At 40.3% G+C, this 27,339-nt stretch overlaps 1 protein-coding gene across 6 annotated transcripts in view; it reads right to left on the bottom strand.

Annotated features, from left to right (window-relative positions):
- Positions 1-27,339, bottom strand: part of gria4a (glutamate receptor, ionotropic, AMPA 4a) — a 114,609-nt gene that overhangs the window by 50,440 nt on the left and 36,830 nt on the right. For all 6 annotated transcript variants that reach the window (XM_074641862.1, XM_074641858.1, XM_074641861.1 and 3 more), the window contains exons 3-7: positions 14,614-14,853; positions 10,308-10,360; positions 9,989-10,120; positions 5,762-5,815; positions 4,788-4,946 (exon numbers count right to left, since the gene is read on the bottom strand). In XM_074641862.1, the coding sequence (XP_074497963.1) occupies positions 4,788-4,946; positions 5,762-5,815; positions 9,989-10,120; positions 10,308-10,360; positions 14,614-14,853 (638 nt within the window). The remainder of the gene's footprint in view (positions 1-4,787; positions 4,947-5,761; positions 5,816-9,988; positions 10,121-10,307; positions 10,361-14,613; positions 14,854-27,339) is intronic.

The raw sequence follows: 27,339 nt of genomic DNA, 5'->3' as shown, positions 1-27,339 counted from the left end.
GATACAAAATGTTTGAATAGATGCTTTCTGAGTAAAATGTGCTAATGTTGCAGGGCTGCACCATAGGACTATGCCATTTATTCCTAAAATGAGAAGAAATGTAATCTCAGACAACAGCTGTATTACTGCATCAGACCTCAGACCATCTTCACTCCACATGAACTAACCTCACCGGTATGCAAACATGCTGACCTGTGTTTCAATCTATCTTACCGCTCTGACTTTTATTTGACTTCCACAGTTACGGTTAACACCGGTGACCATCACTCAACATCACTGTAAATGTAATGTAACTGTAAATGTGCCAGCTTTAGCTTGTATATCAAGCTTATAGTTTTAAATACAGTCACTGGGCCATTAAAAAGACATTCAATCTAAATCATATTGCAAATCCGTTAATTAAATCCCCTTCTTTTGATGGTGAAATTTAGATTCACAAGACTTATAAAAGTGGTTTCATTATATTCTAAAAAATGATGTGGCCCTTTTGAAGTGAGTTGGAGTTAATTACAAAAATTCAATGTTTTAAGGGAGCTTCTTAAACATTACAGCGAGCGAGAAAAAGAGAAAGCTGTTCTCTAATGAATCTGTTAAAAGTAGTGGCGATCTTGACAGTTTGTTTGACAAATTCATTATAGGCAAATCACAGCGGGGGAACAGCAGCACACACTCAGCAGCAACAAACCCACCCAGCCAACACACGGACACACACAGCGCCACGCAGACAGAGGCAGTCAAACACACAGCGGGCCGCCTTCACTTTCGCGGCAGAAACGAGTGATGAGATGAAATTGGTAGGAATGAGGGAAGTCGGCTGAGAGACTCTCTGAGATGCTCTCCACGCCTCTGCAGGTACTTTACTCTCTCACTGACATCCCTTGATTTGCATCCCACAAGAAGTGTTTTGGAAGGCTGTGCAACCATGTCATCCTCCTTTCATCTCCCCCCTTTGAAACTAAAGAAGCCTTTAGGCGCGCGACTGACATACGACGACTATAGAATTCAACGAGAAAACAACAACAAAACTGAGCCAACTAGCAAACTGTTTTCAATTTCTGTCACAGGAAGAACAGAAACACCTTCGGGACACATGGAAAACAGTATTAGCTCTTTAAAAACACCTAATTCTGGATAATATTTCTAGGATCAGGTCAAATCTCCAAGTTCGGCTAAAATCCACAGAGTCAAAACAGACAAAACTCTGAAACTGTGCATTCTCAAATAGGATGAAACATAATACTGTAGCTTAATTAGGGCTGGGCAATATGAAGAAAATCAAATATCACGATATTTTTGCCCAAATACCTCAATATCGATATTGCAACGATATTGTAGGGTTGACCATTGGTGCTTTCACAAAATATTAATGGAATTTTTGATAAATTATCATCAGTAATGTGGATATAATCACTAAGTGGGTAAAGGCAAATAATAGAACAGCATTAACGGTCTGGTAAGTTCAGAAAAAGACATCACTTTACTGTAATGCAGCATTTAAAACCAGGAAAAGACAACACTTACTGTGTGCCATATTACAATATCCAAAATCTAAGATATCTAGTCTCATATCACGATATCGATATGATATTGATATATTGTCCAGCCCTAAGCCTAATACCAGTTTACTTCACCATTCCTTATCAGGCCAAGGACCAGGTTTATACATGGTGTATGTAATAAAATAAAGCATGGGCAACTTTTCACACAGAAGCTACAGTAATATTTAACAATCCAGCTTTTTCAGTCCCGATACCTGGGCTTTGAGTATCGGTCAATACCGAGTACCGATCCGATATCAGTGTTTAATAAATAAGCTGTAAGCCTCACTGTGCGGAAGTAACAGGGATTATTCTGTTACGTGTAAGACAACATCAGACTTGACTCAAACGTTGCTTTCCTAACATTGTGAAACAAAATGGAACAAATAAATACATAGATATACATTTACTGAGCTGGTATTTATTATTAAAATAATAAATCGTACACCGGCAACTTGGTAAAAAATCTTAAAAATTAACAGGAACTACAATTCTAGTGTGAACCTTTTTAATACAGCGACAAATTGGTCAACACTTAATTAGGAATTCAATTAATTCCAGTCTATATAGTTTATAAACATAGAATCAGCCCCATTGTCACAGATATCCGATCCGATCGGCCTGATACCCAATATCGGTATCTGTGCATCCCCAGTAATAGTCCTAAAAAATGATTGAGATATAAAGGCAGCCCCATTATCTATTAAATATGCAAACGAAGATGTTGTAAATCTATTCATATTCTAGTCATACAGTTAGGGCATTTGATGGAAAAAGCCCCCAAAAAGGCTGCAGCTTTGAGAAGATACGTGAGATCAGAAGCATTGTGGCTGAATTTTGATGAAGTTATAGTATATTTCTTTGCCAGGTCACTGATCATTTTCATTATACTCCAACAAAATCTCCAGGCACCCCAGAGCTCATTTCAAGGCACAGCAGCTGAGAATCTCTGGGATAAGAGATTTTGATTGATGGCCAAACGCAGCTAGCCCAAAAATCCAGTCTCCAGTGTGAAAGGGGCATGTCCCTGTAGTGCTTTTCACACTGCACATTATTAGACCAGAGTTCTACTTGGCCTGAGGCTACGACGAGTTGGCCCAAGGCTAACTGAGCTCAGTTTTTACACAGCACCAATTAGCCTAGAGCAATTTGGAAGCATCTGTTGTCACTAGAGATACCTGGTTTTGTGTTATTGTGTTAAATCATTAAACTCGTGTTTACTTGTTTGCAAAAGGTAGAGGTAACACATAATTTTGGGAGGGGAACCTTTGAGTGAATATGTTCACAAAGTTTCTGAAAGTTGAGAACACCTGCAGTTGTGTTTACCTGCATGGTCACCATGTGTATGCATAATACGTTTACCTCCATTAACTCAACAACTGTTGTGTAAACGGGTCGATTGATGCAGCTGACATCCACTAATAAAATTTCATCAGGTCAATCTGAGAACGATGATAAGCCAATTAACACTGGTCCTCGGGTGAAAAATGACATTCCAATAATGAAAGTGCATGACCAGCATTGAAAGACTCACATCACTACCTCGTGTATGTGTGTCCTCTGAGAGTGACTGTATGTGAGTGTGAGCCAAGAGGAAGGGAGAGATAGATGCAGTATGATGTCTTAATAATAGGTAGGTAGACATATTTGCACATATGCACAAAACAAATGCAATGTGCTGCAGGTCAGTACCAGGTCAAAAGAGGTGTGCTGAGCAGTGTTTTCTCCTAGGTTGACTGCTTTTGGGCGGCGGATGAGCCGGGAACCTACAACCACACCAAATTGAATTCTCAAATTTAACATTTTAAAGTTTCTTTAAATATTTATCAGTGAGACCTACTTTCCAAATAATTTCGCAAATCCACATGAACCACTCTTCACATCTGCATAAATTAAATCCACCACACAGCACTTATTTAAAAAGAAAACAAGTCCCTTTTAAAGCTGTTAATCCCGTTTTTCTTCTTCCACAACAGTGGTGACAAACACCAGGCGCAAATGCCAGAAGTTGAGTTTTCAATAAAACTAAATCATGACTGGTGCATGCCAAATTAATCAGAGCATACAAGGCCAAAGTCCTCAGTCACCAATTGACCGGTTGCTGACAAGCAATGTAGCATTTTAAAAGGCTATTTTTAAACAGAGAATACAACAAAAACACAGAATCTGTCACCATGTTAGCGTGTCGTTCACTACCGAGCCTGTTTGTAACCGATACCGACAACGTTATCTTCACTTCACCTGTCCCTTATCTGCTCTGCTTTGTGTGTGTGTGGAGAAGCTAAGCCCTGCACTTGGTGAAACACAAGAGTGGAGGCTATTCATGTGAAATTTTAGCAGCGGTGATCATAAGCAGCAGTCAAATACTGAGGAAACACTGGCTGAAGGAGGAGAGAGGGACAAAGACAGAAAGAAAGAAAGAAAGAAAGAAAGGGGGGAGTGGGAGAGACTAAATAGAGGCACACTAATGTGACAGAGAAAGGGACATGGGTAGTGAGAGAAAATAGACGCTGATGGTGAATGGAGAGTGGATATACAGTAAGAGACACAATGAGATGCATTATATTATATAATAGTGCATTTGGATACAGATTAGGAGACAAGGACAAGGAATACTGTATGTAGGAAAAAGTGAGAGGGAAAAGGTGAGGATGGCAGACATGGCAAAGAAGTCTGACGAATCTGCATGCATCATGTTAACCTAACAGAAACATAGAGGGATTTATGCATTCAGTCATAGTTTGATCAGCCAGGGTCACCTTTCCAACATCCTGAGGTCACACTCTGATTGGCTGAGAAGCGATACCAAATGCACCACATCACACTCTGAATGGTTCAAATGCAGCACATCACCCTGTGACTAGTGACCTGCTTGGAAGAAGAATTTGACTTTTGTGGTGAATTTCAGGTACGAAGAACAATTTGCACACCAATGCAACCACCCCTAAATGTGTGTGTGTGTGCGTGTGTGCACTGAAAATATTTGTGTGTATCTGTGCACAATCTTCTGGTGTATATGCAGTTGTACTGACGGTTTGTTATAGTGGAAAAGAGCTTTTACTACATTTCTAAAGTAAAGTGAAGTTCTGCATTTTTGTTCCCTGAATAAAGTAGACAAAGAAGAATAAGGGCTGCTGAAGAGCACATTTCCATAACAAAACCCGCTATTGCAGCTATTTCAAATGTCATTTGTTACTCAGTTATTTCCAATCTTGTGTGCTTAAGGATGGGACAGCATATTTTTAGCACCTTAGGTGGGCTTTCAGATCCAGGGTACTCTCTCTGATCCAGTTTGTTCCAACGCTGCATCAGTTTAATGACGATAGGCCTGCTGAAGTCCACCAGCTGGAAACCAGTCACATTGGCCCCGCCATGCATGAACCTCTCCAGAGATATGTCCTTAAATCCCTGAGAGAGAGAGAGAGAAAGATGGAAAGACAAGGTGAAAAGAGGGATGATGCAAGCACAGAAAGAACTGAGTGGAAGAGTCATACACCACATACTCCTACAATTTATCTGATTATTTATACCCATACTTAATATGGAGTGGTTTCGACAGCTGAGACTTCATGCAGGGTGACACTTCGTAGTGAAGTGGTCGTGGAGAGAAGGAGCCATTTGGGAACGGGCCAGAGACAGAGGTAGAGAGTAAAGACGTGTGAGGGTTACACTGGGGTGATGGATGCTAATTGCTAAAAGGCTATCTAGCTTGACCTGAGCTCAGTGGACCCTTTTTCACAGTGTAGGAGAGAACGGCTGTGGAACAGATTTCAGGGATTAAGGTTGAAGCAATACGTCATTTAACTGACGCGAGTTACGGCAGCTATCCGCAGCTCTGACTTTGTTGGGGAGAGACGAATGTATTAATTCTGGAGTGAAAAGAAAAAGGGCACCTTGGTGGGAATATTAAAAGATCAAGGTGGAACTGGCAACCGCGGTTTGTTGATTTTTCTGCTAATAACTGCAGGAAAATCAACAACATTGAGACAAGCTGAATGTCAAAGTTAAGTATGTCTCATAATGTTGGCTTAAAGACGTAGACATTGATTGTGTGTTATGGGTGATTCTAATTTTTTTAAGACCTCATCTTGCTCTTCTTTTTTGAAATATTAAAAAGGATTTATCCTCTTTTAGGCTATTAAAACAAGACATTACACCAACACTCTGCTAAACATGTCGCAAAACAACAGCCAAAGGCACGCAATGCCATTAAGAGTTCTTACCAGATTTGCTACGATGTAATGGTAACCTTTTACATGTTTCCCCACACTGACAGCCTGGAAAGAAAAACAGAGAGAGAGAGAAAAAATACATCATTTCTTTTCTAGCAATTGACAATGAATGTAGTGTGGCAAACCAGTGCGCATGTAGGATACACAATTAACTTGTGAGCTATTGAATTAACTTGCAAGTTGGTTTAATTTAGTTTTAGGGAGCAGGTCAGGGGAGTCAAACTACAAATAAAGGAGACTCCCTACCATCTGCGGCTGTGGTTATATTCTTATACTGATTAAAAGCAGAGGGAGTGATGGGTCTGTGTCGGTACCATGCTGGCTCAGACTCTGCAGCCTCTTGGAACATTTAAAGAGCTTCAGCAATGTGTTGTCTCTCTGGTCCAACTTTATTTAAAAAGATGCCCGCATCTTGTAAGAAGGACGATTTAACTTGTTTTGGTAATAAAGGTGCCTAGATCCAATAGTCATCAGATATATTAAAGGAATAGTTTGGGTCTTTTGAAGTGGGGTTGTCTGAGGTACTTATCCATAGTCAGTGTATTACCTACAATAGATGACGGTGAGCACGCCTCCAGCTTGGAGAAGCAGACAGGAGTTACTGCACAGAACCAAAGTAATGTACTGCTGTGGACAGGGCCAACAGGAAGACTTATTTTAGCCACCTAAAAGAAAGGCCCGCCAAAAAAAATCTGTTTCAGTGTACGCTATATTTAGAATATTTTCACCAGTAAACCTTGCCGTCAGACAGCCCTTTCTGACGGGGAACTGAAGCTGTTCCATCTATGCCAAAGCAACCTGACTCCATTGGAAAAAAATAGTAATTTAAAGTCACATAATAACACAAACAAACTAACCGATTGATGCAGCGGTAGACCAGCAACGCTCGTGTTCTGCAAGGTATAATTGCTGTTTTTTTTCAATGGATTCTGGTTGGTTTGGCGAGAGCATTGATGGATACAATAGCTTCAGTTTCCTGTCTGAGGGCTGTCTGACGGCAAGGTAAACTGGCAAAAATATTCAAAATATAGCGTATACTTAAACTGATATTGCTTTTTTTAGGTGAACCTTTATTTTGGGTGGCTAAAATATGTTTTGCTGCCGGTCCCGTCCACATCAATACATTGCTTTAGTTCCGTGCGGTAACTCCTGTCTGCTTCTCCAAACTGGGGGCGTGCCGACCGTCATCTACTATAGGTAATACACTGACTATGAATAAGTACCTCATACAGCCCCACTTCAAAACACCTGAACTATCCCACCATAAGCGTGAACATACGTACAAAAACATATCTTTCAGCTTTCCCTACAGCATCAACTTGCTGCAACTAAAGAATTCATCCAACTAAATCATTTCCACTTCATGTACTATCAACACGTGTTGCCATTGAACACAATTGACTGCTGATTATCTGTTTGGTGTGGTTGTCTGACTTTGAATGGCTGACGGTTTGGCACAGTGCTGAAGTCAATAGTGTAATGGCATCGTTACATCTGCACGGGGGGATGGAGTGAAATATGGCGCATTGTCAGATATTTGACAAAACATCTTGTATTAACATGGTGTCTAAACTTAATTAATAAATTGCTCACATTTTTCTTTCTGTCTCGCTCATCCACACGTATCAACAGCTATGTACTGACACATACAGATGCACACACACACACACACACAGATCGCAGCTGGCAGGGGCCGTCAAACAGAGCAGTCTCTGTCTCAGAGCAGGGGAGCTTGCCAATGCCAGCACTGCAGAGCCCACTGTGTCGGGAGTGCGTTTTTGTGTCTGTATGCCTGTCTCAGTATATACTAGTGTGTATGTATGTTTGTGTGTGTGTGTGTGTGTCTCAGTCTGTCTGTTCACTCACCACAGAAGCCAATTAAGAAACTGTCTATCTGTCTGGGATGCTGCTACTAGTGTACGTTTGTGTGTGTAGCTGTATGAGTGTGTGCATTTAAAGCTGGTGTATGTTTGCCTGCCTGCAGCTTGCATTAGGAGCTGGTATGCATTTTTACAGAAAAATGTGCACGTGTGTGTGGGGGTGTATGTATTTGCGTGTGAGCACGAGTGTTTAGCTGTGTGTGTCACTGAGTTTGTCAGATGTGCAGACAGAGGATCAGATGTGATGACAGGTGGCAGAACCAATGGGATGTTACACTGAGACCTGAGTCAAAGGGCACATGCACACACCACACACACACACACACACACGTACATCTGCACCACCTGTCAGAGCTTAACCATCAAGCAAGACAGATAATCTAATGAAGTTGGACAAGCGTAAGGTGTCAGAGTGTGTGTGCCTTCATATACTGTATGTTCTTCTGTGTGTGTGTGTGTGCGCGCTCAAAATCAGTATCTGAATGGACAGTATGGTGTGTTTACTGCAATCATGCGCTGATGTAGCTGTTGGGGAAGTCACATTTTTAACTCCAGGGAAAAACTGAAATTGTGTTTTCTCTGCAGATGTCAGAAAGCATAAGGAGTGTTGTTTGCAACTAGCTGAGTTAAGCAGACAGACACCATTAATACAGTGGGAAACAAATACTATAATTGGAAATGTAATATACTTAATTGTTAAAAATGTTCTCGTTAATTTACTTTATAAACAAAGCTTACTCTGTACTCTGTTTTCTGTGGTTTGAGGTGTTAATAATGTGTCATTGTGGCGTGTTCGACCTCATTATTAAGTGTTAAGTGCTGTTAAGTCCAGGTCAGTGATGTAATCTCTGCCCTGTCTGTAGTAATCTCAGTGATAGAAACAGTGCCACATAAAACTGTAGAGCGGCCTCCATTAAAGCAGTATCTCATGATCTAAAATGCTGCAGGGTCCTTCAGGTTCCAGATCACTGTCAAATATCATCCTGTGCCTGCAGTCAGCCAATAGTGATTGTTTTTCTAATCTTGTGATGTACTGTAGCTACACTAGGGACTATAGTATTTAGTAATGCACCATATGATGTATTGTCGTAATTAACCACCAATTAAAAGCTCATATGTTTAATTTATGCTTAGTTAGTTAAAGAGCGGGTCCATTATCTTATGAGGTTGTTATATCATTCTGTTGCTTCCCAGTGGTGCTCCTTGTGTCCTCAAATCCCAATATTCAAATTTTGGTCAAAGTACATACATTTTAGCATCAAAATGCTATTTTCCCAAACCCTTCTAAAAACTTTTTCCCATGTGACCTGATGTAGGTTTCTGCATGATGACGCTGCTATATGTACAGTATATGTACAGCTTTATAGTGAGTGTATTAACGTCACATACAGTGACTTAGATGGCAGTCGGCATGCTCCCAGTTTGGATAAGCAGACAGAAGTACCGGCACGGAAGCTAAGCAATGTTCTGATGTGGACGCTGTGTTAGTTTGGATCCAAAAGTCACACAATAACGCAAACAAACTAACCGATCGATGCAGCGATAGACCAGCGACTCCCGTGTTCTGCAAGGTAAAATGACTGCATTTGTGAATGGAGTCTGGTGTGGTAGCTTTTGAAGACTGTGATATAACGGCTTCAGTCCCCCGTCGGAAAGGGCTGTCTGATGGCAAGGTAAAGCAGTGAAAATATTCTAAATATAGCATACACTTAATATAATATAAACATTTTTTGGGTGACTAAAATACGTTTTTCTGCTGCTCCCGTCCACCATCAGACAAACCCTTTCGGACGGGGAACTGAAGCTGTTATATCGCTCTCTTCAAAGCCACCAGACTACATTCACAAAAGCAGTAATTTTACCTTGCAGAAAGCAGAAGTATACATACAACCCCGCATCAATAAATCTGAACTAACCTTTCAGTTAATCCAAACTTAGCACAGCTCACTTTGACTCAGCTACTGCTGGCGTAACATTATTCATAACCTTATTGATTAGCATTGATTAGCTTACTTTGGTAACCTATGTCACTGCTTTTTGCAACAGCTGAGTGGGCGTTTCCATTTGATAAAAATGGAACAGAACGCAGATGGACCCGCCCTTCAACTATTAGTTAATATATATATATATATTTTTTTTTTTCCATCCCACCAACTAGGCTGTATACAATACATTTTGAACATAAATATTATTTCTGCCTACAAATGGTGGCATATTTAAGTAGGCGGGTAGGTGTGTTTAAAATTCTCTGAATACTGCTCTTATAATACAGTCTATATCAGCGTTATGGTTTCCGTCATGTGCAAACAAACTTTGGTTAGCAGTACAATGATATTACCTGTTCTAGGATGTTCTGTAGTCTCTCAGGCTCCAGGTCAATTACATATTTCCTCTCTTGGCGCCGGTCCAGGTCCTCTAAGAGTCGGCGGTATGCTGCCTCATTGAAGCTCTCCACACAGATAGCACTCACCTGGGATAAAGTACGTACAGGACAGGTGTATAAGCACACAAGCACAAACGAAGATTGTGATTGTGTAAATTACACATGTACTGTGTGTATGTATGCCGCATGAGATCACGTACTGTATGTTCATCAGTGTGTGTTTTTTTTACCTGTTTCCAGGAATGTGTGTGTTTGTGTGTGTGTGTGTCCTGACCTGCCATCCGTTCTGCCCCGCTCTCTCCATAATTGCCTGCAGTATTGCATAACCTAGACAACAGAGAGCAAGGGAAGGAAAAGGGTGGAAGAGAGAGTTAGCGCTGTAGGTAGAAGCCGTAATTTGGGAAGTGGAGCAATTATATTTTGCAATTTTTGAAGGTAAAACTTAAACCAAGTTTCAATCGAGTTTTATTTATACAGCATATTTCTTACAAAAGGCATAGACTCAATGTGCTTCAAAATAAAAACAAAAAATAGTCAAAGATCAGACATGACAAAAACATATAAACTATGAACACATTAGATAGGAAGGTATTACATAAGGTAATATTATTATTATTAAAAAGGGAATAATAGCATTAATACTGATTCTGAAATAAAAGTTTTACCCGTTAACCACACACTAAACACAACTTAAAAGCTTGGAAAAAATATATGTTTTCATCTGCTTTTAAAAGAAGACCCTGTATTCGCAAAATCTGTTATTTGATGTGCAATACTTTCCAGCAGCTTCATCAGCTCATCTCATTTACCAAAGCAACACCTTTACATCTTATCTTCAAAAGTGGGGGTAAAGCGCTTCAAGCAACCGGCGTCTCTTGAATGTCACTTTATCAAGCAGCCCAGAGAGCTTATCAGGACAAAGAGTTATGAGCCAAAACAATGGAGACTGTTAATAGTGACATTTCCTTGACTTTAAACTTCTCATTGTCTCTTGTTAAGTAGTGAACTTTGATTCAAATGCAACTCACCTGAGAACACGCTGCCACCTCAATCAATTCATCAATTTCATAGACACAGAAAGGAAAGATCTTTTTCCACACAGTGGAGTAGAGGTTTGAATAGAATGAATATGCCTCTTGGCGTGACATTAGATGAGTTTCAAAGTTAATACGATCCCATGAGCAGCAGGTGGCAACGCGAGCGACAATGAATTAAGGTATATTACATTGAACAGCTGTCTCGATGGGTCATAACAAGTGAAAAAAAAAATAACAATAATGAGAGAGCTCAATATCACAATAATAATCCTTTACAATATTGGCACGACTGCATTTGTATCATAATGATCGCTGTAATCTCTACCAAACCTCCAAATGTGTTGTTAACTCGTCTCTGAGCTAGAATGGGAATTGTGGGAAATAAAATAACAATATCTCACAATTCACTCAAAGTCGCATTTGTGTACAAAATGGCAATTACAGACCCACACTATCTGCATCACACACAGTCACATGAATAGACACAACACTAAATGAGACACACACTGGAGTGCAACAGTGCCAACTGTTACCCTGTTTTATTCTACTTTTGTGGAAGCAGCTATTTACTGCTTGAGTTGAAACAAAAAAAGCACATCTGAAGCCTCAGTAATCACAGTGTTGATGTGTGTGTGTATGTGTGTATTTTTGTGTGTAGTCTGTCTATTTGTGTGGTGTGAGATTGTTCTTTTATCTTTCCAGCCTCACAAGTGAATGAGTGTGTCTGAGCCCTAAATGTATTTGTGTTTAGGGTTACACTTGTCTGTGAGTTGTTTGTGTACATTTGTAATCTAGTGTAATGCCTGCACAGATGTACATACATTAATCTACAGTATGTGACTTTATGCGTGCTTGTAAGCATTTGTCTTTGTAAGCTTGTGTGCAGGCTTGTGGACGTACCTCAGTGTGTGTGTGTGTGTGTGTGTCAGCAGGCTGTCTGTGGAGCAGAACAGAGCAGAGCAGGGAGCATAAAACAGATCACAGCGTTACTGCCCATTTTCCAGCACATTACCGGCAGCAGGGCCTGATGGGAGCCTATAATGAAGGGCCCTGCCTTGGCCAAGTCAAGCCCAAAGTCTACGCATCCATCCTCCGCTCCATTTCTCCCCCCTTCCTCTCAATCTTCACCCCCTCTTCCCGTTATGTGTTACTGTATATCCCCAGAGGCTTGCCTGTCCTCTTACTCCTCCTTCTCGTCCCTGCTTCCCTCCACCGCCTCCCATTTACCTCCACTTTTCTCCTCTTCCCCCCGTCACCTTGTTTGCCTCCTCCTCCTCCCTTTCCTATTCTGGCTGCTCCACCAGCACCGACTCACCTAACCTGTCCCTCCTGCACACCCTCCTCTTTCTTCCTCTGCTCCCCCTGGGTACTAACCCAGACAACCTGGACCAGAGGGAGGCTGGCAGAGGCACAGACAGAGCCCACACACACACACACTGTGCAGCTCACTGATTCCCTAACACGCCACTATACCATGGTCTGGGGACTCTGCGTCATGTTTGACCTGTGTTTCTCTCCCTGTGGCAGGGACTTAGTCTGTGTGTGTGTGGGTGTATATATTTGTGTGTGTGTGTGTGTGTTTGTATGTGCGAGAGAGAGATAACGTGCCAAGCATTCCCATGACAGTGGTTATGGGCCGTGGGCATCAGCTGTGCCTGCTCCACTAACTTACGTGCGCTGCATGATGGGATGGTTAAATTGAAGGCAGGTGAACGCTGCAAGAGTTGAGGCCAAACCTTAGTTTCTGGCTGAGAAGTGCCAAATTACACCCTTGTTTCTGCAGCTGTATTCTCGAAGATCCAGTAGTACAGCCATGGTGCTTTTCCACAAGAAAACAAGGCTAAATTCGGAGTCACATTAAGGCCAAATAAAGATTCTTATGACTTGATGATATTATAATAGCGTTCTCAGTGGGCCGTTCCAAACTGAACCCAAATTAACGGATTAATTCTCCATGAAAAAAAGTATTTGGAACCAGACTAATTCGGAAAATCTTATTTAATCTTCCATAGCTGAGTGTTTAATTTAAGCCCAGCGGTAGAAGACGGCAGATCTACAGAGTTAGCTCTTGTTATCAGAGCTTGTGAATTTTTGGCGGTGTCATCAGGACACGTCACTCCAGTCATTTGGGCAGTTCTGGTATACAGTGAATGTAGACCATAGACGTTTTCGGACCGGAGGAACTTTTTCATAGTTTTAACAACTTAGTTTAACAACTCCCCTTTTTATTGTGTTTTCAACACAAGAACTAGGAACGATCGTAGTTCTTAGAACGCCGTTTTGAGGGACTTTTTTAGCTCCTATTTCAGAGTAGGTGTTCTCCGTCATTTTTTAAAACCCATTAACCATGTAAACAAGAAACAACACAAAACACAAACAACAGCTCGTAACGAAAAAAATGGAAGAAAACACGGCCAAATGGACCGACGGTGAAGTCCAGAGTTTAACTTGTTCATGAGCACACTCAAAATGAGCCAAATAACGAGAAGAGACGCTGCTCAGCGAGGTAACCCAGTAGCACAAAGCACACCCACTGAGCCCAAGAACAACAGCCGATTCAAACTGAAATCCCAAAAGATACTTTTATGACGGCTTATTATTTAGAATAATAAAAAAATATTAATATTTTGCTTGCGTTTATATGATTGTGCCATGTAACAAAGCTGTTTCTTTTATTTTCATATTACTAAAAAAGCCAAGAAAGCTTGTGAAATGTAGCAAACTTGCCGCTCACTGATCTCCCAGCTGGAGATGTGTGCGAGCTGCACTGGACAGCTTGAAGACACTTTGTAGACTGTAGTTCTTGGGGGAGTTCCCCAGAACGGTTTGGTCCAAAAACACCTCATAATACTGAGTTACAGCCCCTTTTGTATATATATATATATATATACACTTTCCCCAATCCCTCTCTATCCTTTGTCTTTAAATCCAACAAGGAAGGAAAATGGAGTAGAAAACAGATGAGGTGAGGTCGACAAAGAAAACTGTACCGTGCTGCTGTACTGCAGCACTTTGATAAGAACTGGTGGAGTTTTAAAAATTAACATATACTTTAACTCACTCCAGTCATGCAATTTACCTCCCTCAATCCCTGAACCCAGTGACTAATAATGACTAATGTATTTTCTATTTTGTACTCTTCACTCCCTCACTTGAGACAGGCTTTACACAACACTGGTCATGGGTACTGCATGTACTGCTTGCCATGTCATTTTGAGTTTAATTGCTCATGTATAATAATTTCTATTTTATAAACTTCTAATTACTTATTGTTTGACTACTTATTTGTACTTGTTTCTGTGCTACAACTGAATTCCCAATCCCAATCAATAAAGGCTTAACTTGTCTTTTCTTATCTTAGTTCATACAAGGAACAATCAACTTCAACGTCCAACAATAATACTGAGTGAATAATTGTTGATTTCCCTGGATGTTTATACCTATTCATGTGGAAACCCATTTCAAAACCCTACACAAAATCATATACCCATATACACCAGCTCTTCATATAGCTTGTTAATATATTCGGAATTGTGCATTCACCTCTGTCCGTGTCGTAGAGGAAGACAAATCGGCTCCAGTCGTAGTGGTCCAGCAGTGACAGCAGAGCTCCTCTGATGGACGGTCGCAGCTGCAGAGTGAACTGGCCCTCTCCTTCGGTGGGGAAGCTGGGCGTCACTAGGCTGATGTGCAGGGCCCCACAGAACGACGTCAGCGTGTTCACCGAGCGCTTGTCATAAAGGCCGAAGATGGCGAAGACCCCCCTCGAGTACTGAGAACAGACTGATGTTGAGGAGGGGAGAGGAGAGGAGAGGAGGGGTAAGAAGAGGAGGGATCCAGATGTAGGAAGAAGGAAGAAAAAAAGTATACTCAATGACACTGTTTTGCAAATGAAGAGAGTAGAAAACAGCAAACAAGAAGATGGAACTGAGAACGTTTCATGTTCCTTAATTGAACTCCCACTGTGGAATTTAACATCTCAACCATTTATAATGAGTGACAGCTTCAACTTATGTCAGCCATAACTTCTCACTCCTAATTAGACCCACAAATAGCACTCTTTGAGCCGTGTGTGTTAGCACCCACAAATGTGAAAAGTCTAATGAAACTGAGAAAAGGCTTGAAGATGCATCATTAAAATTACAGAAGTCTTGTTGAGTTTCCTCTGAAAAAACTTTAATTTCATCCATAACAACATGAGACAGATTCATGGCACTAAAAGCATAATCCCTCTCTTAACACATCATATACAAAATCATGTAATTATAAAGTATAAGCACATGCATTTACATGCACATGGGTGGAAATCAGACTACCCTACAAGCGCCCATGGCAAGCAATTTTTAAATGTTCTGACTGGCACAAAATCATTCCCACCAGCCCAAACTGGCATGGCTGCTTACACAGTTGTTAAGGAAATTACAGTCAAATAATCCCACCTGCTTTAGAGCTTGACATCCTTAAGATCCATCCATGCACGCACACACACACACACACACACACGCACAGATACAAAACCCTTGACCGAGCCGCAAGCTCACTTCAGATGTGAAGTAATTTTCCACTACAACACTGCAACTCAGTCTTCAAACAGCCCGAAGCTTTCAACCATGACAGAGAGGAGAGTGAAAAGCACTGACGTCCTCCGCTATCTCGCTTCCACAAAAATCTCTCCCCGGCTCCGGTTTTGTCGTTCATCAGTGCGGCTCGACCAAGACTGTGTTTGAACACAAAAAAAAAACTCTTGGGAATGTGAGTCGGGGAGTCCTGCATATTCTGACAAATCAACCGAAATGTGCTCACAAACGCCTGTTTCACTTTCTAAGGACTCAGCGAGTGAAGTGACTGAATGTGTGTGTCAACTCATTTTTCTTTTTACACTCTTTAATGTTTCTATTTCTCTCATCCTTTTATTTCATCCTTCCTTTCTCTCTTCAGCCCCATTCATCCTTTCAGCTAGATTCTTTCAGGCAGGCTTTTTTTGAGCTCTATCCTGCGTCATAATTCACTCCCCACCCTTTAATACGTCACACTGGAGTAAACAGTAAGACAGGGGGGGCTGCAGACTTTGCTTTTGGCAACAACCGGCCATCACTCTGTAACCTTTTCTCCCTCTTTTGATCTCTGTGTGCATCCCTTCATCTTGTACCTTTTCCCCTCTCTTCTGCATCCATCCTCCCTCTTCCTTCATCCACTTTCCTTCATCTCTTTTTCCTCTATAACTGCCTCCTCTTTCCGTTCCTCCCTCACTCCCTCCTCCTGGGACTCAGAGTAATTCCATTATCAGCTATAAGCCTCAGTGGGGGTAAATACTGTGGGAGATGCAGCTTTGACGCTCCGGCTTGTGGCAATTAAACAAAGCCGAGGCCCCTGCACCCGGGAGGCGATAAGGCAGGGATTTAGTGTGTGATTATGACAGCAGCTAAATGTCTTCAATTCAGGGAACTAGCATACTACGTACGTAGCATGCGTCATTCAGCAGGAGCTGAGTCATTGCGTCCTCAAAGTCAACAAACTTATAGCCTTAAAAGATGATTTGCACGGCATTTCCAGGTTTTCTTGGGTACTTCAGAGCACATAACGACATAAGAGATGGTTATAGAGATGAGACTGCGTGTGATAAACTGCTATATGACAGGTGCTATATTTTACAGTCCAGTACCTGGGATGCACAAAGACGTTTACACTAAATCATTGAGGTTGACATCATATAAGTGCTCAGAAGATAAGAGCAAATGTTCATCAAAATAACAGTGCAATGATAAGGATTGAAGGAAACAGCATGCAGAGAGTTTGCTGAGATGTGTGCATATATTTAGATTGAAACACGCAGGGATTCATAATGGCATCTGTTGGCTGAGAGAAATGGCGTCCTTACACTGTCTTAGGGCTGTGTAATGGCAAGAATCTTGCGATACGATACGTATCATGATGAAGGGGTAACGATTCATTATATTGCGATACTGCAAAAATATATTGAGATTTTTTTAATTTAATTTTAGGAAAACTGTCATAGTATAAAGCACAACACCAGAAATACACAATTTTAGAATAGGCAAAAATAACACATTTATACTGCATGCAAAAACTGCATGCTTTTTGCCCCGAACTGTAAAGTGGGCTTGTCTGTAAAGGAGAGACTCGTGGGTACCCATAAAATCCATTTTCATTCCGATATCTTGAGGTCAGAGGTCAAGGGATCCCTTAGACTCCTTCACAACGCTGGCTAGCATGACATTGGTTGGTACCAATGGATTCCTTAGGTTTTCTAGTTTCAGTTTTTTTAGTTCCCCCTAGCCCTAAAACTGAGCCCACTACAACCTCCGAAAGATTGAATACCTATCGGGCCATCATTTTTAAGAGGTTAATTAAAAATCAATACAGTGTTTCGGAAAATCAATACAGTATCGCACAGCATAATAACGCGATACTCATGTGTATAAATATTTTCTTACATCCCTACACTGTCTAAAGACAAAAAACATATTATTGCATTTCTTTGACAGCATGTCATTCCCTTGCTTTTAAATGAATTTATGTTTTTTGGGAACAGCTGTTTTGAGGAACGGAACAAAAATAGAAAAAAGAGCAGAACAAAAACAAAAGCATCGCACATGTGAAGTGACATAATGGGGAACAGAGTGGAGTGCTGCTCCCATGCCAACTGGTGCATCTCTTTGTAAACTTGACTGAATCTACTGGCCTAGATGCAATTTGTGACATCACTGTCTGTAAGTTTTATTCTTCACTTACCTCCTGGGTCTCCATCAAAACTTAAGGAAATATTGATAGCCTTATTCCCAAACCATTCTATTTCTAAACAACACCAAGACATCTGCAACCATACGCACAGAGGCCCAGAGCACATAACAAAAACCTCTATGTCTCATTCTTCATTCACCCACTCTCATTCCCTGCTTTTCTCTACTATCTTTCACCTTCTCCCTTGCTTATTTTTATATCTATGCCTTCTGATGCTGGCTCTCATCCTTACTTTCTCCCATGTTTCCCTTTCTGATGTACGTCTCCATGGGCTTGTTTCATCTGCAATCCCCTCCACCACACCACCACCCCGCCGCAAGGCTGGAATGTGCCAGACAGTGGCGTCATTGTAATAAAATGTGTGCTAAGCTTGCTTCATAAAGCTTTAATGAGAGGAGGGGACCAGCGGCAGGGTGCATCATCACCACAGTAAAAGCATCGGACACAATAGGTCTCCTGGGACTTCCTCTACCTCTACTTCTACCTCTCCTTGCCTCCACCTCGCTTGTTCTCTCAACATCTCCATACGTTGTGTACACTCTCCTGTCTTTTTTTCGGATTCTTAATTGCCTCGCTCTGTCTGTCAAACTGGGCTCTTTTCTCTGTGCGGACCTCTCCATAAATCTTTTCAGAACGACCCTCCTTTATCTGCATTACTCTATACATTACATCAAAACTCAGCAACCTCCTCTGCAGCTTTCTCTGATTCATTTCATTTGTGTCTCTGTGCATTTGGAAAGACCTCTCAATCATGTGCACACTCGGCACATCACTCTATTTCTTGTTTTTCAAATTCAATTTTGTCCAATTTGCATAACAGGGAAGAAAATATGTCGTTCCAGCAGTACAATACTGTACAGACAAATAGCTTCTCGGGTATATTGTATCCCATGTGTCTCCCATATTTCTCCCCACCCTCCCTCTTTCTTTCTTCACCTCTCTCAGCATCGTGCCTCTGTCTCTAGACCGGACCCTTGTTTGTATTGCACATGACAGCAAGAACAGATGCTCACAGATAAAACCTGCTACTGATTTTACTGCCACTGCACTACAGCACACAACATAAAAAAGTAAAACACACACACATACCAACACACAGAAAGCCTATACTCCCCCATCCTCCAACACAAAACTTTCAGACTTTCAGTCCTGATGCTGCAGTTGCCTCTCACCCATTAGTCTGTATAACCCTCTCGCTGCAGAGAAATTCTCCAGACAGCCACAAAAGCACCCCAAAACTACAGTGAGCTCTCATTACCTGCAGGTAAAGGCCAAGATTAAAGAAGCACCAGTGTAAATGAGGAATACGAACTTGTTTAAAAGCCATACAGCGTACTTTTCCTGGCATTGCCCGGGGCTGCCTACAGTGCAGCACAGTGGTACCTGGAGGGGGAGGGAAGGTAATGCCAATAATAAGCTTTTATGAGCTGCATAATTAGAGAGAAATCTACCGCCCAGCGCCTTACTCTGACATTTCACGTTTAAGGCATTTACAGTAGTAACCTCTGGGGAAGAAGGCTCCTGTTTCTATTGTGTTTCAGCACTGCGTGGGTTTTCAGAGTTCTTTTTATACAGAGAAAAGCAAAGAGTGGAGGATCCTGCAGCACGCAGTGGAGTTTCTAAAATGAGAGAAGCTCTATACGACACAACTAATCCATAGTGTAGAATTAATTAACACTCACGATCAGTCAACATTGAAAAAGCAATATGGGGTGAAAAGAATAAGACAAAGCTAAAAAAAAACTGTAAAAGTATGAGAGGAATGAAGTAGCATTAAGTTAACTACTGTGTGTAATCCACCTTGACATTCAGATTTGGTCCTTAAATATACCTTAAGGTAAAAATAATATTGATCCTTAAGAGAGTATATTGGTTTTTTTTAGGCTCTTATAGTTATTCCATATCCAAAACAATCTCAGCAAACTAATATTGCCCAACATCAGGAGTTTCACATGCTAAATAAGAACGCTTTGACTTCAGGTAATTGGTAAAACCTTTCATTCATGAACTATAGGATGGGATGAAATAGTTTCTTTAAGTCTCGAGCCATTCAATTTTTACTTAATGCATTGCATAGCTGAACAATGTCTGAACAACAATAATATGACAACAATATTACGAACAAGTATTCATGCCAATATGAGAAGTGCTTTATTTTACTATTACTAATTTCATATAGTTAGTTCTGATAGTTGATAGTTGAACACTGTTAACGTTATATTGTCTTCACAATGAGTTGCCTTAAGCTAACGTAGACAGCTAGCAATATGAAGTCCTCCAAGAAACACAACACAACTTTTCTGGATATTTGATACAATTTCAAAACAGGAATAAAATCACAAATTGCAAACAGTAATCAGTATACATATTATACTAACGCAATGTGAGGCTCCAACGTTTAGAAAAAGAAAATGCTGAGTCACACGGCAAACAGCTCTTATTGGTGCCACGCCATTGTTCCAACGGCTCATTATTCCGAAACCCCAAATAGTCTGAAAAAAATGCCGAAAGCCCATTAACCCGATAACAAAGGGCCTACAAAATACTACAAATAGAAGCACATGGCTAATTATTATACAGAATGACGCCACCGGACGAAGGCATGACTTGCTCTCTGCCTCTAATTGGCTTACCCTGATATTCTTACTCTAACACTAACCAATCCCACTCCTCATGCTTAAACCTAACCCAGTGGTTCCCAAACTTTTTCACATCAAGGACCCCTAAACTGACACAAATTAGACCACAGACCCCCATTTGATAATATGTTTTACTTTTAGATGTTTTATTACAGAAAGAGTATGAAACCCATGGCAAAAATAGTCATACAATCTGTCATTATGTTACTTATGGATGGCATTATAGTGAAAATAAATGATTCCCCTTTTTGCTGGGGACTCCCTGGAACCCCTTTAAGGACCCCTGGCCTGATATTTCAAAAAGTTATAGACTGATTTTAACATGGAACAACGATGATGCTGAGGGAACATATGGCTGACCCCACCTTAATCAAACGGCATATGCATAATCATAATAATAATTTTAAGAATTACTTTCATTGCTACCAGCAAATATTGGATTGCAAGATTGGATATCTTGTCTGAAAACAAATTAAATACGTTGTTAATGAACATTTTCACTGATAAGTTAAGTATTAATGTATCTTGCCACTTGCCAGATATATGAATTAACAACATTTTCTCATTATACTGATAAAAAATGTAATTCAGTCAGCATTGTGTTTCCTCCAAAACATATTTTCAGTTGTAAATTAGTGGTAGGCCTAAACAGAACTTCTAGGAGACTGGAGGTACAGATACAGAGATACAGCTGAGAGCAAAGCCTAGGCTGGTTTCAAAGTGAATTATTATGTTAAAATATCTCGCAGCCAGCACTTACACACTTTATCTCCAACACTATTTTAGTGTCAGTATATTTCCCTAAAGTTTGGGGGGACCATTTTTTTAATTGAGCCGCTGCCTCTCAAATGCCTCTGGCTTTCTCGGTAGCATTAGTTTATTGAACATTCAATGAAGAGGAATGGGGAGATTTCTGTACCTTAGTGATTTCAAAGACATAGCTCTCACTAGGTGGATGGTACTCGCTTGCTTGGCAACACTGCCTATTTGTCTCTAGTGTTTGATAGCTGCTATCAGCTCTCCAAAGTGGTGTTGTAAAGACAGACAAAATATCAAGTCTAGAGGTCAGTAGAGAAGGAGATAGAACTTGTACAATAAGGAACAACAAAAAAAATACTGGCTAAAGACTTAAAACACAGACACATAGGTACATCATATAATTATTTTAAATGGCATTTATAATTGGGATGTTTTCAGAACAATAGTTCCCGGTTTATCATTTTAAACCCTATATAATATTACTATAATATTCATATCTGTGTTGGGACTGTATCTAAAATACCACATTCACCACCACTATATACAAGAACAAATTATTTCTAGAATGTTTAATTATTCATATAGTAATTTAGGATTTTACTGTGTCGTATTTACACCTCATGGCCTCGTACCCAATATTATCTTCAGTATCAATGCTTTATATCATATAATAATAACACACATTCTTTTGTAGCTACTCAACAGTGAGTTTATTATATTTCTCTCATATGATATCAGTATAATATTATATGATAGGGACTGTGTGTCCCGTCCAGAGTGTCTCCAGATAACAAGGAAGAGATGTGTCTGCCAGTCACAGGTAATGCTCAGCCAAAGCTGAACAGAGTAGGCAAAATATTCATTAAACACCCACATCAGGATCACCACACACAGCCCTGCCACACACATTGGTTTACTGTCAAATCTGCCAATGACTCCAATGAAAAAAGATTTGCAAAAAAAAAGCTTCTTTTCCTTACGCATTTGTGCAACAGTTTTGTGTTCTTTCCCATTTTGCAGTAGTTTAGTCCTTGTAGAATGTAGCGCAGTATCCAACTTATATAGCAGACCATGTTATGTAAAAGTAAAATGATTATAAAATGAAGCATTTTAGAAAAATCTTTTTCGCTCACTGTTTTAAAAATACATTACAAGACTAAACTACCAAGTCCACCAAAACAGTGAAGCAAAAGGAAGGTAAGAATGCCCCTTCAAGTGGTACCAGACACCCAACACTGTGGGAACACCACAATGCCACCAGAATAGAGCAGTACAGGAAAACAACAGATGCATAGCTCACTGCACGATATTCAATCTTACCTTACAGAATAAAAGTTCATAAAAAGTAAATATAAGTAGTGAGTGTATTAAAGGTACAGTGTGTAACATCTGGTGGCATCTAGCGGTGATGTTGCAGATTGAAACCCTTTACCATGTGCCAAACGTGTAGAAGAACTATGGTGGCCGACATGAAAATGTGAATGGCCTTCTTTAGAGCTGTTGTAAGAGTAGCGTGGGTCATTTGGAGCAGAGCCAGTGTGTAGAGTATGTATGTACATGGGAAGTGAGTGGTGAAGCGAGAGAGAGAAAGCGGCGGCTCTCTAGTTTAGCTTTGAGAACATCAAGTGAATGAACAGTGGAAGTTGCAGTTTGTGCAGAAATACATGCTGCCGCTCCTCAAGACCAACAGAGGTTTATCGAGTCTTGTTTCACCGCGGCTGAGTGGAGTGACGCGACGGAGCGAATAACGTTGTTGACTCCGGCCGAAGCAGGAAAAGTTAACACAGTGGTTTGTCCGTTCTAGGCCACTGTAGAAACATGGTGGCTGGCTCTGTGAAGAAGACCCGCTCCCTATGTAGATATAAACTGCTTATTCTAAGGTAACAAACAAACAATGATTCTTATTATCAGGTGATTATACACTAGAGAAAACATACTTATTAATATCATATTCCATTTCTGCCAATAGCTCCCCCTAAATGTTACAACTGGTCCTTTAATCAGTACGTAACAGTAAAATTTAATTTATGGTGATAAAAAGGAAAATCCCACTATAAAACCCAATATTGCAATGTAAAGGTTCCTTCTGCAGAGACAATGAAACTCTACTTTTATTCTGACAAAGGCACCACAGCTCTGTTAAAGAGTAGCATTATAAAGACAAGACAGAAGACAAAGTCTGTAGATCAATAGTGTCTGGCAGAGAGCACGGTCACTGTATGGATTTCATATTTGTTCCTCTACACTACAACATAGATTATGGCACAATGGGGCAACTTCTTAGAAAAAAAAAATACACTGCCACCTCAGAGGTTAGAAAAGGAATTTTGTCAAATGTGATGCTTCTATATCATTTTACAGGGTGTTTATAGAGAGGTAAAAACAGACATACAAATGACATCTTTACAATGACTCTTTGAAAAAGCAGATAATCTATCTACATGTTCAACTTCTGCTTTTCAATACTGCTTTTCATTAGACGTGAAACGATGGAACACATGGTCCTCATCCCCGGATAAACATGGGCGGAATATTTTTAGCCCAGACAACAACTCATCCATCCTAAGCAGCAATGTTATGATGACAAGCTAAAAGCCTGAGGATCAATATTCTTCGAGAGAGAGAGCGTGCTCGCTATTTTATAACACAGACAAAAATGAGAAGGCGTACACGAGAGCTTTTTAAGCAGTGGAACAACTGTTTTTAGCCGTGGACACCACACCAAGAGCTATGGATGACCTCTGGAGAATGAAATAGTTCTGTTTTCTTCCCATACTTATAATTAAAAGATTGTCTAATTGTCTTCTGTCTGGTTTAATAAAATACATTCATGAAACAAAAGATGCCAATGTTCAGTTGTTGAGACGTTTATACTGACAGCAGGCCTCAAGTGTGCTCATCAGCAGCATTATAAAGACAAGATAAAAGATAAAGCTCGACAATCAATAGTCTGGCAGGGGAGTTCAGCCACCTTATGGATTTCATATCTGATCCTCTCCACCAGAACATAGTTTACAAGATAACTGAGCCGCAATAGCTTCATAAACAGGCCAGTGATTATTGAGAGTGATAGTGTATTGTGCGCTGTGCTGCTGTGTGTGTCTGGTTGCTTGTGAATGAGGCCATTCATCCCTCTGTCTGCCTCGGTCTGCCTATCTTCCCTCTTTCACAAAACGGCCTCAAGCAGAGAGGAAAAGGGGGCTTCAGTTGCACTCGCTGAGGGAAGGAAAGAAGAAGCTGAGCTAGAGAGAAAAGGAGCAAGAGAGGAAGAGAGTAGTTTCCAAACATAGGGCTCAGACAGTGACGATAGAGAGAGTGCGTCTGCCAAGCAGACACTGCAGAGAGAAAGTAGAGGTAGAGAAAGAAAACAGAAGAAATTGGATGCTGAAGATATATACGTATATACACAAAGAGAAGCAGAAGAAGAAAATGTGAAATGCTGCCCTGCAGGCCAGCGAAGGAAAAGAAAGGACTGGGAATTAGTCCTTAAATGCACTCACAGCTCTTTGTGTGTGTGCCTGCGCTGGAGTTAAATGAACGCAGTATACACACACATTCAGGTTCAAAATGCACACAGCTGCCTCAAAGGCCATCCAGAATGCTTATTTTTTTGGCACCCATGTCTGAATACAGAGTTGAATGTGGGGTCAGAGGTGAGAGACAGCAGACGAAAGGGCTCCTGGGTAAAACTGCCACCCTCCACTGTCACTTCTTTATTCTCTTTGATTAGATCTTTCCACTTCTTGCACCTGTCCTAACCTCACCCCACCAGACTTCTCCTCCAGGCCATGTCCCTCAGGCTGCATGAATAAAGCTTCTAAGAATAAGAGCACTGATTGAGGAAAATGAGGGCAGGTACCCAGGAGGAGGGTGAAGCAGCTATCTCTATGGCCATGGGTGTTGTCGCAGTTAGTGATTATGCTAATAGTTGCTGACACATTGCTTCCTCCCTAGTGCAGTCAAATAAGAAAAATTATAAAAAGAAAGGAAATCATCAACAACCACCCAACTGTGCGAGGATTCAGTTTTCACTTGAGGATAATTAAACAAATTATACATTTGGCTGTGATGGTTTGAAGCGAGACTTTTGATAACAATCACAAAGCAAAATAAACAAGGAAGGTGATGGCTTCCACATCCTGTTGCTCACAAGGGTAATTAGGATACAAAAGGGATGACGCTGGCATCGATCCTCAAACAAGTTTCCAACTGGCTTTCAAATTAGTTTGTTATTCTTTAGCGCATTCTTTGACAGCTCATTTACTAATTTTTCTGATTGGTTGTCCTCTTTTGATTTATTTACTGCAAGAAAACCAGTCTTCAAAGATATGTGTATTTAGTGCTGCTACAACAACAGCTTTACAGTTTGATTTCAAATGTATGTATATATATCATTTATTTAACCGGGTAAAAAACTCATTGAGATTAAAATCTCTTTTCCAAGAACACATGTACATTTGTACATGTTTCTATTGTTATAAACAGTATTGTCTGACTGTTCAGTAACAATGTGCAGATGAGAGGAGTTGATACAAATGTAAAAAAATAAATAAATAAATAAAAATTTAAAAATAAATATTGTTCATATCGACATGTTCTTTGGGTAAAACTAATTATTCAATTATTATTTGTTTGTATTTATTTAATTAATTATTATTAGACACTTTTATCGTACTTTTTACTTTATATTATATAGTAAATACTCTCATAAAATGTTAAAATGTAAAATCAGTCAAAGATAAGTTAGTGAAGGGCATGGTTCTTTGTTGTCGAGATGTAAAAATGTAAATATAACATTATCAGGTCTATCAAGGAATCTAAATATGATTTTAATTAGGGTTAGTGCATCATTAATAAATGAATGTATTTATTGATAGAGGCAACCTGTTAAATGTATGATGGGAAAGACTCCATCCCTCTCATAACAAGACATTGATCTTTAATTCTTTTATTTACTGCTTGAGACCGCTAACTTTAAGACATGCACAACTTCTAGCGAAAAAAAAACAAACAATTTAAGTGGAAGTCATATTTTGAAAAAAATAAATGCTTTTTGCTTTATAAATACCAAATGGGTTGGAGGACTGTGAAATTGACATTTCATAAATGGCCAGTTTTGGATTTCACTCATTTTTAATACCCTGTTGTGATGTGGTGTGAAGCACTGCACATTAGGGAAATCATGGGCCTCAAAAATTACTTTTTAATATTAAGTTTCTGGCATTTCTCCGCGTTAGTCAACAGTGAAAATGGAGAGTGACAAGAAACTGGGGAGAGAGGCAATTACATGCAAAAGTGATTGAACATTGATGGTTCGTTCGTTGGTTGTAACTGGTACTATCTCAGTCCAATGAGCCATGGATGTGACCAATCAGCACTTCTCTTTCCTTTTTTTGTAAAGTCATGAGGAAATTAACACATTTTGGTGACATCTCATTAGTGTCTCAAGTTCATATCTCTTAGCTCAGCATATTACTTGGAACATCAGGCTCTCTGGCACAGACAATCACACACACACAGTGACAGAGTTGGGCTCGTTTGTTGCTCTCCCGTGAAAAACGATCGAGAGGCATTATCCACAAAACTGCTGAAGTCAAGTATTCAGATATTTCCTGGAATTGGAGCCTATTCCATAACCTGTGGGGGTCCTAAAACATACAGTTTGCCTTGAGCGAAGCCAAGTATCTACTGCATGTTAATGTATCCTCATACGTCTGATATCTTACGGAAATGTTATTCCTCGTTTTCCGACAAATGTCCAGCAACAAGTGTCAATATCTGCTTGTTACATACATACAGTCTTTTCAAAATAAACTTCTGTCTTCACAGAAAACAAATTGGTTATATTTAGGCAACAAAACTACTTAGTTAGGTTTAGGAAAAGATCATGGTTTGGGTTAAAATAACTCCGGAATTGGCGTAACTTGGGGATTGTATGAGGTATCCATAGTAGGTGTATTATTAACACTAGATGATGGTCGGCACGCCCCCAGCTTGGTGAAACAGACAGGAGTACCAACACTGGAGCGAAGCAATATAGTGCTGTGGATGGGGACGGCAGACAAACGTATTTTAGCCACCTAAAAAAGGCTCATCTAAAAAAAAAAAA

Source organism: Sebastes fasciatus, chromosome 7 (assembly GCF_043250625.1).
Source record: "Sebastes fasciatus isolate fSebFas1 chromosome 7, fSebFas1.pri, whole genome shotgun sequence".
Taxonomy (NCBI): Eukaryota; Metazoa; Chordata; class Actinopteri; order Perciformes; family Sebastidae; genus Sebastes; species Sebastes fasciatus.
Note: the sequence above shows the minus strand (reverse complement) of the source record. Positions and strands in the feature narration are given on the sequence as shown.